Raw genomic sequence first — 14,546 nt, 5'->3', positions numbered from 1 at the left:
AATGTAAAAAAAAAAAAAAAAACTAATATGGCAAAAGAACATCAAAATGACTTAAAAATAAACATTCATAATAATAATAAAAAATCCTCTAATAATATATAAATAGTACTAAAAAAACTGTTTATAATGTCTAATTACAAGTGATTATATCACAACATTCTAAATTATATAGCAAATATGAGAAATTAAGCTGAAATATAAAGTTGAAATAAAAAATAAATAAATAAATAAACAAACTAACACATTGTGAAAGAGCCAACAATGCACCACAACCATTATAAAACATAAAATCAGCAATAAAGTTGATTAGAAGGCACTAGTAGTACTGAGGAGGGGGATAAAATTTTTGTAAATAATATTTCCCTCAAAAAAAATTCATTTGAATACTGTGCAAACCAGTCTCTCACATCCATACACACCACAATCATATTACAATCAATTAAATTAGTTTTTAAAGTTTTTTATTTTATTTTTTATTATAAAAGACAGCATAAAAATCTTTTAAATAGATTTTAATAGCATTTTGGTCATTTGTTGTCAATTCTGATTGTCCACAAGCATTTCAGGTTGAACTTATTTCAGTGCGAGTGTTGTACTTTGAGTTTGTATTTTGGTGTAGGTGTGTATAAACGCGTCTGTGCTGCCCAGACTAACCTTGTGTGTCCTCTGTGCTTGCAATGAGCTGATCAATAACGGTGTATTCGACGCTTCAGAGCTTGATTTGTGAAAAGTTAAGGTTTTTGGTTTGTCAGTGCTTTCACTGCGTGTGTTTGAGGGGTCAGTGTGAACACTGTTTGTGTCTGAGGAGTTTAAGTGTTGGTTGTGTTTGTGTGTGCAAACGATCTTCTTAAGCTGTGCAGAAAGCTGCAAACTCAATAACAGAACAAGATGTCCACCAACACGAATTACCCTGCAGAAAGAAAAACACATTGACTATACAACTACAGCCCAAAAGCATTGAAATTGTAAGAGAACCAATACACATATGCTCAAAGAATGCACCTCTCCATCTCTCTCAGTAAGTGTGGCAGGGCAGTTTGCATGTCAGAGCTGCAGCTGAACTTCCTGCCAAATGGAACATCACAGAGCACAACATCAACGGCCCCATCAGCAAGAGGGATCTCTGAGGAACAGAAAAAATATAGGAGATAAGGCTCAGGTAAGGCAGTGCTTCGCAGTTGTCAGGCGCGTCAGGATGTACATTAATGTCACCAATATGTAGTCAAAATCAACAATTCTTATCTTCAAAATAACTTCCCCTCCCACTTGCAGGGACATACTGCATTTTTTCTTGTTCGAGAAGCCGTTTCACTCAGATATACGTCACAGTAACAAAGAAAAGACTATCGCACCTTCCATTTCATGCTGATTTTAACAATGCAATGTGGTCACACACATTCCTGACTCGATCACAAAATGTTTTCTACCCCGTTTACATCTGTATTTATCGCTGTCCACTTGTGTACATATCACCCGAGATGATTTTTATACTAGATGTTGGCTAAATGTGGTTAGTGTTGATGAAAGAGGAGAGAGTTTGTCCAAACCCATGGCAGAGGAACGAAGTAGCTGTACTCTTCCTTCCATTCCAGACGCTTTTAAGTTCTCTGCAGCTTTCTGCAACTGCGACGTCTCTGTATCCATGCCTAGAAATACAGCATTCTGAACACACACACACACACACACAATGTATACAAGTCAGACGTCAATTCTGTGTGTGCAAGACCTGCACGTGGCGGTCAGAGTGGTGCGTTTACGTACAGAATACTCCTGAGCTGCTTCCAACAACACGGCTCCAACTCCACACATTGGGTCTAAAATCACACAATCATTCAGCTGTGGAGAGAAAGACAGAAAAGAGCACACAAATTATTAAAAAGCTGTTATTTTGTTAGTTACAGGGACAGTTCAATTCTGTCATCATTTAATTACTTTCAAGTTGTATGAATTTCTTCTGTGGAGCACACACACACAAAAAGATATTTTGAAGAATGTCGGTAACCAAACAGTTGATGAACCCCATTGACTTCCATAATATGGAACTGTTTGGTTGCCGACATTCTTCAAAATAACTTTTTAAATGATGACAGAATTGTCATTTTTGGGTGAACTATCCTTTTAATATTGATGTATTCATTTTGATTTTGAACTTGATCTTTAATTAATATGAAATAACATGTGTATCTGTTAACATTAGTTAATGAACCTGAACTAACATGAACTAACAATCTCTCTCAGTAAGTGTGGCAGGGCAGTTGGCATGTCAGAGCTGCAGCTGAACTTCCTGCCAAATGAAACATCACAGAGCACAGCACAATGAACAATTGTTGTTAATGTTAACAAAGATTAATAAGTTCTGTAACGAATGTATTGCTCATTGTTAGTTAATATTAGTTAACGCATTAACAAACCTTAACTGAAGGAACCTTATAGGGAAGTGTTACCTTATTATAATGTTACAAAAGATTTCTATTTCAAAGTTTTGAACTTTCTTTTGAAACGTACCACAGATTCCACAAAGATATTAAGCAGCACAAGTGTTTTCAACATTAATAATAATAATAAATGTTTCTTGAGCACCAAACCAGCATATTAGAAAAATTTCCTAAGGACCATTGAACACTACTGAAAATTCAGCTTTGCATCACAGGAATAAATTACATTTTAAAATATATTAAAATAGAAAACACTTCTTTTAAATTGTAATAATATTTCCCAATATTACTGTTTTTACAGTATTGATCAAACTGGTGAGCATAAGAGACTTCTTTAAAAAACTTTTTAAAATAGTACCATTCCCAAAGTTTAGAACGGTAATGTATATTTTTAATATGTTTGCTATGACATGTCAACTACCCATTTTTTTATTTTTCCTTGTAAAGATAAGGACTTGCCAGGTATGAATACTTTTCTCACCACCCACCCTAAGAAACTGGATATACTGTTTTAAGGCTGTTAATTTAATGATTCTACCATGTGTGTGTGTGCATTTGCCTCTTTAAAGTTCATTCTGGACTTCACCTGTTTAGGGCAAAGAGAGGTCATGGCCCAGGCTATTGTAGAACGCAACCCGTTGTGTTTCATATAAGAACGACTGGCCAAAGGATGCCTGAAGAAACCACACACACTGAATTAGATCTTAAGTTGGTAGATTTAAAAAAAAAATTAATGTAAAGATACTTACTTCAAAAGAGGGATACCTACAACGCAATGGTCATCGCTTAAATACACATTCACCTAGTTACACAAAGAGACAACCCAAACAGTAACATTTAAATAGTCATGGCTAACCTCATTGTAACTGTAAACATATTAGTTTATGTAGTATTTGTTTTGTAGTATATGCATTTATGCATGAACATTTGAATGCCTGTGGTTCAGTGTGTGTTTATGAACTAATTTTATTAAGTGAGTGTGCATACCTCAAGAACAGGCTCTCTCAGGTCCACCTTCCACCCAAGATGTTCTTTGATGGCCATCCCAATGGTACGACTCAGTCTCTGAAGACACACGCACAACCACAATAAAAGCCTGTTCAATAATAATTATAAAGATAACTATAACTATATAAGTGTCCATATCAACTCAAAATATTTCAGTTTATTTTATCCACTTTAAATGCCTGTTTGAGCTGTTTAAAACAGAATGGATTCTGATTGGAAAAAAATCATTGTGAAAGTGATTCCAATTATACACTGCTCAAAAAAAATTAAGGGAACACTTAAACAACACAATGTAACTCCAAGTCAATCACACTTCTGTGAAATTAAACTGTCCACTTAGGAAGCAACACTGATTGACAATCAATTTCACATGCTGTTGTGCGAATGGAATAGACGACCGGTGCAAATTATAGGCAATTTGCAAGACACCCCCAATAAAGGAGTGGTTCTGCAGGTGGTGACCACAGACCACTTCTCAGTTCCTATGCTTTCTGGCTGATGTTTTGGTCACTTTTGAATGCTGGCGGTGCTTTCACTCTAGTGGTAGCATGAGACGGAGTCTACAACCCACACAAGTGGCTCAGGTAGTGCAGCTCATCCAGGATGGCACATCAATGCGAGCTGTGGCAAGAAGGTTTGCTGTGTCTGTCAGCATAGTGTCCAGAGCATGGAGGCGCTACCAGGAGACAGGCCAGTACATCAGGAGACGTGGAGGAGGCCGTAGGAGGGCAACAACCCAGCAGCAGGACCGCTACCTCCTCCTTTTTGCAAGGAGGAGCAGGAGGAACACTGCCAGAGCCCTGCAAAATGACCTCCAGTAGGCCACAAATGTGCATGTGTCTGCTCAAACGGTCAGAAACAGACTCCATGAGGGTGGTATGAGGGCCCGACGTCCACAGGTGGGGGTTGTGCTTACAGCCCAACACCGTGCAGGACGTTTGGCATTTGCCAGAGAACACCAAGATTGGCAAATTCGCCACTGGCGCCCTGTGCTCTTCACAGATGAAAGCAGGCAGCAGAACGTTGTCCATGGCGTCTCCAGACTCTGTCACGTCTGTCACATGTGCTCAGTGGCGAATTTGCCAATCTTGGTGTTCTCTGGCAAATGCCAAACGTCCTGCACGGTGTTGGGCTGTAAGCACAACCCCCACCTGTGGACGTCGGGCCCTCATACCACCCTCATGGAGTCTGTTCCTGACCGTTTAAGCAGACACATGCACATTTGTGGCCTACTGGAGGTCATTTTGCAGGGCTCTGGCAGTGTTCCTCCTGCTCCTCCTTGCACAAAGGCGGAGGTAGCGGTCCTGCTGCTGGGTTGTTGCCCTCCTACGGCTTCCTCCACGTCTCCTGATGTACTGGCCTGTCTCCTGGTAGCGCCTCCATGCTCTGGACACTATCCTGACAGACACAGCAAACCTTCTTGCCACAGCTCGCATTGATGTGCTATCCTGGATGAGCTCCACTACCTGAGCCACTTGTGTGGGTTGTAGACTCCATCTCATGCTACCACTAGAGTGAAAGCACCGCCAGCATTCAAAAGTGACCAAAACATCAGCCAGAAAGCATAGGAACTGAGAAGTGGTCTGTGGTCACCACCTGCACAACCACTCCTTTATTGGGGGTGTCTTGCTAATTGCCTATAATTTCCACCGGTCGTCTATTCCATTCGCACAACAGCATGTGAAATTGATTGTCAATCAGTGTTGCTTCCTAAGTGGACAGTTTGATTTCACAGAAGTGTGATTGACTTGGAGTTACATTGTGTTGTTTAAGTGTTCCCTTAATTTTTTTGAGCAGTGTATAATTGCTCTATGCCATTATCGTTATAGTTGTGGTGTGGACTCACCAATTCTTTTACATTTAGAATGATTTTTAAAACCATATTGTTGTTGTCCTTGGTGTGAATGGCTCTTAAGCCAGGTTTATAAATCTCTAAATATTTTTGTCTATATAGAATCCAGTCTAATTCTGAGACCACTAATGACATTACTTATATTTCACATTTTTTAAATTACAGTTAATATTTTCAGCATTACAAATTTTTAAAGTATTTAAATGAACCCAATTAACTTTTTTAATCCTTATAGTGTCTGTTTATTAGCAGATTTAGATTTTTTTAATTGAACTGCACTACACATACAGAACACATGCCACTGTATTTTGAAAAGTATTCAAATTGCATACACACACACACCTGAGAGGTATAAGAGCGGGCAATGACTCCACTGCAGCGGCAGCTCACTCTGAAGGATGGTGTGTGCTGACGTGACTCCTTATCCATTTCATTAGTTTTTTTTAATAAGTGTGTGCTTGAGGTGAGAGTGTGTGTGGATTCATCTGCTACAGTCAAACTCTCATCCTCATCCTCCTCTCTCCTTCTCTTGTGTCCTCGCTGCTGGCTGGACTGAAGCTCTTCCTGTAGGTCTGTCCAGGTTAAGAGGGCTTGCTTCCAAATGTCTGGATCTCCTACCACTCTCTCCTTTATAACAGCAGCTGCCTTTGCTATTAAAATAAAACCAGTGAAGATGCGTAAAACGGGTTGCCTGTAAGTATAATGTACATGTAGGATAATAACGCAACTAAAGGCTTCTAACAGCCTGCAGACTGGCTAAAACCAAATGTGATTCCATTAATGCAAATAAGACTTAGGTACACAGAAAGTTCACTCAAATTTTCCCATGCCAGAATGGGAAGAGTTTGTTTGCCAGGGCAGACTTCTCATTCATACTCACCCGGGTTTTTGGGAAGTGAAATGGGTTCAGCTTTGCGCAGAAGTAAAAACAGCCTCTCTGCAGACTTGAGTTGTCTCACAGTGTACAGATCAGCATTGCAGCAAAAGAACACTCTACCTGGAATCTGCTCCACCTGACACATACACAGCACAAAAAAACACCTTATCAACATTATGGAAATGTGGAACATGGCTTTAATATGCAGAGTAAATCTATCTAGTTAATTATGGACTGATCTTTGTTCGGACTTCTTAAATTTACTTTTATGTTCATTAGTAATGCATAGCTTTACATCATTTTAAATGTCCTGTAGTTGCTGTCTAGTGATTGAAAAAGTTTGGATTGTCAGTTTCATAGAACTTTACATACTTACTTTAGAATAACATTTATGTCATAAAATAATGAACAATCTCAATGAAACAAAGGGTGATCAACTCACTTGAGAAGCGTAGAGTTTGTGTTGTACCTCCTCGGCCAGCAGCTCCTCCATCCCCGCGCCTGCAGTGCAGTACAAGTGCCTCATCATCACCTCTTAAAAGCGAGCACCATTACAAATACAAGCAGCATGCAACTGTAAACACTGCTTTACTCTTCCGGGTTCACCCGTCTGTCAAAATTAAACCTCATACCATTAACAGAATTTCTAAATATAGATATGACAGATATAAATCTCTGATTTTCAATATTAATTATAGATATAATATATATAAAAAGAGCCTTAGTGCTAAGTCGGTTTTGTTGTATTTTTCGCTCTAATTTATTACATTTATTTCTCCCAAAAAATCTGCTCTTATTTTATGGAAACCATGAACTGCAAGGTGATGTCCATTTTTTGGAAATGACTTAGTTTCATTTATTTTTTTTACCTTAGTTAATAGATCCTGTCTAGACTTTCCATGATTTCACAAAAAAATATTGTAAAGAGTGTAGTATTATTTTCCTCCCCACACACTGCAGCTGAAACTTTTAACTTGAAATATTTCCTACTGTCAGGAAAGATTCTAACGGTTACAGCGCCTCTCGTGGCCATAAAACCAACTCTTTTAACTCACGTTATAAAAACAGTAACTGTATATCATGAAAGTGATGTAATACCCAAGCAGTTGTATTACGTCAATTTATTGAAACATGCAAACTAGCTTAGCATTTTCTTCAGTTTATTGCTGTGAAAATTTCACATGACTATAAAAAGTAGCCTACTTCAAGAATGAAAAAACAAAACAAAAAAAAAAAAAAAACATCAAGTGACAACTTTTATATAACAAATATTATAAACATGAAACAAACCTCATATTAAAACAAGAACCAACTAATGGAATCAGATAACCCAGTTTACAATTCTTTATATTTTAATGTCCATTGTTTTGTTGTTGTATTTTTTTTTTTCTGAATGTCCACAGAAAGGTGTGATGGCAACATCTGTCATTCTGCTCTACTTCCTTGCCACTGCAGTCAGTTGGTCCCTGATGCGACCCAAACCGTCTATCATGGTGTCCAGTGTCTCTCTACTCAGCTCCATTGTAATTGTGGACTCACTTGGACCGCCGCTAATGCATGGAGTGTCCTGGAGCTTCGGTAAACAAACACAGAGTTGTGAGAAGTATTTTGAAAAAATTGTAAGTCTGAAATATGGACTACCAAATATTACAATATTATCAATCCATCAAAATTAAGTTTTAAACCAATGTTTTATTCTCATTTCAGAAAAATAACTGTTGTAAACCAATGTTTCATTGTTATATCAGATAAATATCTTTAATTAGACATATCTGTTAATAAAATAGTCATTTTAAATTTCAGCATATATTATGTCTGCATCTTACTTTCATTTGCAACAGACAGGTTGGCACAGCCATACGACTCAAGGAGTCTGAAGCAGTTTTCATGTCCACTCGCCACTCCATATCAACCAGCTTTGGCAGTGAAACTATGAAACACACGTCATAACTTCACAACTTCAAAATTATTTCATTATGGGCAACAAGCATAAAATACAATGTCATCAAACATCTTGCAATACAATGAAAATATGAGAAAATCACTCACTTTGATTTGACAAAGCATCATTTCTCCATGTGACACTGAAAATGTTTACACCAAAAACATGTTACGCACTTGTCTGCAGGTTACATTTCTGCAATACAGTTATTTGACGATCTAAAAGGAGGTTTAAAAGAAGTATCCACCTGTTTTCCAAGAGAATTTTGGTGATCAGATTCTTTAGGTTAGAGTGGAATGATTCTGGGAAAATTGACAGGATCTGTTCCGGAGAGGTTAGATTCTGGTACACAACATCATGCGAGAGTGTGTGAAAAGCGGTCAGCAACTGTTGAGGAATAAAAAATAAAAATATAAAAAAGGGATGTATTAACACCAACAACATTTATGTGGTTTTGTATGCTTTGTAAGGAACATTATAACCTATTAAATCCAACCAATAAAACCTGACACCAAAATTAACTTTTGGGTTCGAAGGATGTGAAAAGAGCTGCTAAAGTAGGCCTATTTCTCAAAGTTATCAACTATAAATGAAAGTAAAAAACCATTTTGAAATTATGTGAACATGTTTGTAGTCACATGATCAAAACTGCTTAGTTTGCCCATCTGAAAAATACAGCAACCATATTTGTTAGCCTATATAATGTGTAATACATACATATATACACATGATCACAGTAACTGTGGTAACATGTGACCAGCAAACATTTCGAATAAGTGATTTATAAAGCATTGCGACATAAATATTCATTTATTGAATCTTTCTCACAAATGCATGACAGAAAAAATATATTACATGATTGTGCAACTTTCATTTGACTCGGTTTCACACCGGTTACAACAGTAAACAATGAAACACACTTTCAGATTCAGAACCCACCTGTATCGCTTCACTGCTGGAAACAGACAGAGAATTGGCAGTTTTTTCAATTACAGACTGACGCTTGGAGGCTCCGGCTGGGAAACTCTCAGCACAGATCTGCCGCACAACATCTTTAGACGGAGCCTGAATCAGAAAGAAATAATGGCAGAATGAACGGCTTTTCAACGTAGTCAACAGAAACTTACAAACTGCATATAAATGAGTGACTGATCATACCTTTAACAGCAGTTGCAAAGCAGTGAACTGATCCTCTGTAAGAAAAGCCATGTTTCAGACTGAAAGTTGCGGTCACGTGAATTCACGACAGAGACAAGTGTCAAAATAAAAGACCCTACATAAAACGCCATTTCCTAAACTATAATGGTTTGTGTACATCTCGTGATAGAAAATAAAGACGGTCAGTAATCAGAATATATTTTGATAGGCTTTTATAAGATCTTATATTCTCCACCTTTCCTTCTGTTCTCAACAAGTACAAATGCTCCAACGGCTTTTTACTGCTTTAAAAGCTTTTAAGATAAAAAGGTACTAGGAGCCAAAGTTATTTGCAGCTAGTCACAAGTTACTACATTCAAACAAAGTTTAGATAACATGAAATGAATACTTTTGACAAAGGTGGTAGTGTTAAAGGGAGTTCACCTAAAGCAGTGGTTCTCAATTCCAGTCCTCGGGACCCCTTGCTCTGCACATTTTGTATGTCTCTTATCTGACACTCAGTTCAGTTCATGGAGTCTCTCCTAATGAGCTGATGATCTGGTTCAGGTGTGTTAAATAAGGGAGACATACAAATGTGCAGAGCAGCGGGTCCCGAGGACTGGAATTGAGAACCACTGACCTAAAGGGATAATTGTCATAATTTACTCACCCCCAAGTCGCTCCAAACCTGTATTAATTTCTTTCTTCTGCTGAACACAAAATAAATATGGGTAACCAGACAAGTTGATGGGCCCCATTGACTGCCATAGCATGGAAGAGAGAAGAGGGTTTATTTGGAAGTCAATGGGGCCAATAAATTGCTTGCTTACCAACATTCTTCACATTATCTTTTGTGTTCAGCAGAAGAAATTCACACAGGTTTTGAACAACTTGAGGGTGAGTAAATGACCATTCATTTTTGGGTGAACCATCCTTTCAGAACAAGCTCATTCACAATAGGAATTATGTATATAACACATATGTCCAGTAAACATACTTAAAAGAATAGTACACTTAAAAATGAAAATTCTGTCATCATTTACTCTTACCTTGAGACCCTCATGTTGTTTCAAACCTGTATGAATTTCTTTCTTCTGCCGAACACAAAAGATATTTTGAAGAAGGTCGTAACTAAACAGTTGATATACCCCATGGACTTCCATAGTATTTTTAACTCAAGTATCCTCTATGGAATGCTGCCACAGAAACATTAAATTATGACAAGTTCACCAAACCAAATATACCATTTGAAAAAAGGCAAAAAGAACGAAACCACTCAAGACAATAGGTAATATAAACATTTATTTCAACTGGCTGCAGGAACAGCTCAAACAAAGACACCAATGCTTTTCAATGTTCTTTTCTGCTTGCTTGGTGAGCTTGATCTGCATAACACAGTTTGGCCTTTTCCTTCCTTTACTCCTCCAGGGTGGCGATGATGGCCTGGTACTTCCAGCCAACTTCATGGGCCAATCTTCCAAGCAGGGCAAACTACAGAAAAAAGAAAATTGTTACAAGTGGGGCACTTTTTTTTTTTAAAGGCCCAGAATTAAGTGCCAAAATCTATGGGGTTTCAAATATTCTGGACCTTATAGCCAAGGTAAAACAAGGAATATTTAATATCTTTTTGTCTCAGTTGGTAGTGCATGAAGTGGATTCATGGTCGTTAAACTCATACTTGCTGTGGAAAAACATCACTGACAAAAAGCGATTTCAAATATCATTGAAGAGACATCACAAAAAAAAACCTCACCTTGCGTGTGGGCTTCAGACGCACAATCTTGAGAGCAGCTGGGACGACCATACGCTTTCTCTGTGGAAAAGAATTGGAGATCAAAAAAAGAAAAAAAGCCAATTCCTAACTCCAGGAGAAGCAAAGTCTCAGATAGTCTTGTGTATTCTCAGTTGACAGTCAAACAAGGCAGTGAAAAAGCATCATTGACAGTACTAATCCGTGAAATACTAAATTGACTCAGAATAATCTACCTTGTCATAAGGAGGTGGGATGCCATCAAAGACCTTCAGCCTGTCCAGAGCAGCCTGACCTCTCTTGGTTTTGTGTGGAAGCAAACCTGTTCAAGAAAGTCAACATTCACTCACACATCCATTGAAAGTGTGCAGCTAATCACAGATTATCTCAGTGACATTCAAACTCAGTAGTCAGATCCGTAGATTGGAATCATCAAACTGGATTCAGATTCGGGATAAAAGGGTTCATCATTGTTTGAAACGTAACCACTGCAAAGTGTCCGAGGAGAGGACAAAAACAAAAAAAGCTCACCTCTTACTGTCCTCCAGAAGATCCTGCTGGGGGCTCTGAAGTGATATGGTCCACGGGAAGGGTTGGTGTTCATCCTCTTGCAGAAGGCGGCCAAATACTTCACTGCACAAACACATGCCATTTAGCACCACACAATTCAATAGTTTCACATTGGTCAAAGTCAGTGTACATAAAACCCAACATACTTATAGGTGGTCAAACTTACTTTTGTTGCGGTAGAAGTTCCCAGAGATGTTGATACCTTCATACCTCACCACCACAATTGGGGTCTGTAAACAAAGCACAAGAATTACTACTAAAACGATGTAAAAAAAAAAAAAAAACCTGCCGTTGACTGTCATATGCATAAAATGGGTTTCAACAGATGTCACTGGTCATAATCTGATTCTTAGAGAGAAGTTGACCAAAAATGAGTTTAGGGTAATTTGAGGGCAAGTAAACAGTTTTTATGTGTGAACTTGTTGGGTTGACGTCAGAACCCAACATCATATTGACGTCAACATCCGACATCATACAGACATACAGGGTCAGGTCTCTAGGTGTCAGTGCCCAGGTGCACCAAAGAGTCTTAATCCACCACTGGCTACATATGTGTAATAAACACAGTACTTGTAAACATGCCAGTGGTAAAATCTGTGACCAGCAAACATTTTGAATACATAAATTTATAAAGCATTGTGACATTAATACCCATTTATTCTTTCCTTTGATATTCATACACCCTTTTCCCTCACAAATGCCTGACAGAAAAATACAAAGTTGCTTTATTGTTTGCAACTTTCTTTTAGCTCTTACGGACCAAATAAGCCGTTTCACACTTGGTTACAATAGACAATGAAACACATACTTTCATATTAACATCTGAGTAAAGTACATCTATTTTAGCTGGGAAATATTTGAAATCATATGGCATGAACCCACCTGTATCGCTTCACTGCTGGAAACAGACAGAGAATTGGCAGTTTTTTCAATTACAGACTGACGCTTGGAGGCTCCGGCTGGGAAACTCAGCGCAGATCTGCCGCACAACATCTTTAGACGGAGCCTGAATCAGAAAAAGCAAAGTCTCAGATAGTCTTGTGTATTCTCAGTTGACAAACAAGGCAGTGAAAAAGCATCATTGACAGTACTAATCTGTGAAATACTAAATTGACTCAGAATAATCTACCTTGTCATAAGGAGGTGGGATGCCATCAAAGACCTTCAGCCTGTCCAGAGCAGCCTGACCTCTCTTGGTTTTGTGTGGAAGCATACCTGTTCAAGAAAGTCAACATTCACTCACACATCCATTGAAAGTGTGCAGCTAATCACAGATTATCTCAGTGACATTCAAACTCAGTAGTCAGATCCGTAGATTGGAATCATCAAACTGGATTCAGATTCGGGATAAATGGGTTCATCATTGTTTGAAACGTAACCACTGCAAAGTGTCCGAGGAGAGGACAAAAACAAAAAAGCTCACCTCTTACTGTCCTCCAGAAGATCCTGCTGGGGGCTCTGAAGTGATATGGTCCATGGGAAGGGTTGTGTTCATCCTCTTGCAGAGGAAGGCCAAATACTTCACTGCATAAACACATGCCATTTAGCACCACACAATTCAATAGTTTCACATTGGTCAAAGTCAGTGTACTTAAAACCCAACATACTTATAGGTGGTGTATATGGACCAAATGAGCCATTTCTGACTTGGTTTCAAAAAAAATAATGAAACATACTTTCACATTAACATCGGAGTAAAATACATCTGGTATTTTAGCTGGGAAATATTTGAAATCATATGGCATGAACCCACCTGCATTGCTTCACTGCTGGAAACAGACAGAGAATTGGCAGTTTTTTCAATTACAGACTGACGCTTGGAGGCTCCGGCTGGGAAACTCTCAGCACAGATCTGCCGCACAACATCTTTAGACGGAGCCTGAATCAGAAAAAGCAAAGTCTCAGATAGTCTTGTGTATTCTCAGTTGACAAACAAGGCAGTGAAAAAGCATCATTGACAGTACTAATCTGTGAAATACTAAATTGACTCAGAATAATCTACCTTGTCATAAGGAGGTGGGATGCCATCAAAGACCTTCAGCCTGTCCAGAGCAGCCTGACCTCTCTTGGTTTTGTGTGGAAGCATACCTGTTCAAGAAAGTCAACATTCACTCACACATCCATTGAAAGTGTGCAGCTAATCACAGATTATCTCAGTGACATTCAAACTCAGTAGTCAGATCCGTAGATTGGTATCATCAAACTGGATTCAGATTCGGGATAAATGGGTTCATCATTGTTTGAAACGTAACCACTGCAAAGTGTCCGAGGAGAGGACAAAAACAAAAAAAGCTCACCTCTTACTGTCCTCCAGAAGATCCTGCTGGGGGCTCTGAAGTGATATGGTCCACGGGAAGGGTTGTGTTCATCCTCTTGCGGAGGAAGGCCAAATACTTCACTGCACAAACACATGCCATTTAGCACCACACAATTCAATAGTTTCACATTGGTCAAAGTCAGTGTACTTAAAACCCAACATACTTATAGGTGGTGTATATGGACCAAATGAGCCATTTCTGACTTGGTTTCAAAAAAATAATGAAACATACTTTCACATTAACATCGGAGTAAAATACATCTGGTATTTTAGCTGGGAAATATTTGAAATCATATGGCATGAACCCACCTGCATTGCTTCACTGCTGGAAACAGACAGAATTGGCAGTTCTCTCAATTACAGACTGACACTTGGAGGCTCCGGCTGGGAAACTCAGCACAGATCTGCCGCACAACATCTTTAGACGACGGAGCCTGAATCAGAAAGAAATAGTGGCAGAATGAACAACTATTCAACGTAGTCAACAGAAATTGACAAACTGCATATGAATGAGTGACTGATCGTACCTTTAGCAGCAGTTGCAAAGCAGTGAGCAGATGAAAAACTTGAGGGCGAGTAAAGGACCATTACTTGTTGGGTGAACCATCCCTTTCAGAACAAGCCCATTCACAATAGGAATTACGTATACATGTTCAGT

The 14,546-nt window shown here is 38.6% G+C and overlaps 3 protein-coding genes and 1 long non-coding RNA gene across 4 annotated transcripts; all 4 read right to left on the bottom strand.

Annotated features, from left to right (window-relative positions):
* Positions 1 to 455: 455 nt before the first annotated feature.
* On the bottom strand, positions 456 to 6,767 carry thumpd2 (THUMP domain containing 2). The gene is made up of 10 exons (XM_084393665.1): positions 6,615 to 6,767; positions 6,176 to 6,308; positions 5,638 to 5,945; positions 3,423 to 3,500; positions 3,185 to 3,237; positions 3,022 to 3,109; positions 1,762 to 1,836; positions 1,548 to 1,662; positions 1,003 to 1,123; positions 456 to 910 (listed from the first exon to the last, which is right to left on the bottom strand). Exons 1-10 carry the CDS (start codon positions 6,699 to 6,701, stop codon positions 574 to 576), a joined length of 1,395 nt encoding a protein of 464 aa, XP_084249791.1. The 5' UTR covers positions 6,702 to 6,767; the 3' UTR covers positions 456 to 573.
* A 511-nt stretch (positions 6,768 to 7,278) lies between these two features.
* commd9 (COMM domain containing 9) lies at positions 7,279 to 9,378 on the bottom strand. The gene is made up of 6 exons (XM_084393667.1): positions 9,273 to 9,378; positions 9,054 to 9,179; positions 8,362 to 8,501; positions 8,222 to 8,256; positions 7,999 to 8,102; positions 7,279 to 7,745 (listed from the first exon to the last, which is right to left on the bottom strand). The coding sequence occupies exons 1-6, from the start codon at positions 9,321 to 9,323 to the stop codon at positions 7,608 to 7,610; spliced, it is 594 nt and encodes a 197-aa protein (XP_084249793.1). The 5' UTR covers positions 9,324 to 9,378; the 3' UTR covers positions 7,279 to 7,607.
* Positions 9,379 to 10,535: 1,157 nt separating this feature from the next.
* LOC311281037 (large ribosomal subunit protein uL13-like) lies at positions 10,536 to 13,101 on the bottom strand. Its single transcript, XM_084393668.1, has 8 exons — positions 12,995 to 13,101; positions 12,701 to 12,786; positions 12,454 to 12,577; positions 11,738 to 11,801; positions 11,533 to 11,634; positions 11,238 to 11,323; positions 11,005 to 11,064; positions 10,536 to 10,742 (listed from the first exon to the last, which is right to left on the bottom strand). The coding sequence occupies exons 2-8, from the start codon at positions 12,724 to 12,726 to the stop codon at positions 10,668 to 10,670; spliced, it is 537 nt and encodes a 178-aa protein (XP_084249794.1). The 5' UTR covers positions 12,727 to 12,786; positions 12,995 to 13,101; the 3' UTR covers positions 10,536 to 10,667.
* A 472-nt stretch (positions 13,102 to 13,573) lies between these two features.
* Positions 13,574 to 13,969, bottom strand: LOC311281039. Its single transcript, XR_014625762.1, has 2 exons — positions 13,869 to 13,969; positions 13,574 to 13,659 (listed from the first exon to the last, which is right to left on the bottom strand). It is a non-coding gene; the product is annotated as an uncharacterized lncRNA (long non-coding RNA).
* Positions 13,970 to 14,546: the final 577 nt, after the last annotated feature.

This window comes from Rutilus rutilus (assembly GCF_951802725.1).
Source record: "Rutilus rutilus genome assembly, chromosome: 21".
Lineage (NCBI taxonomy): Eukaryota > Metazoa > Chordata > Actinopteri > Cypriniformes > Leuciscidae > Rutilus > Rutilus rutilus.
Note: the sequence above shows the minus strand (reverse complement) of the source record. Positions and strands in the feature narration are given on the sequence as shown.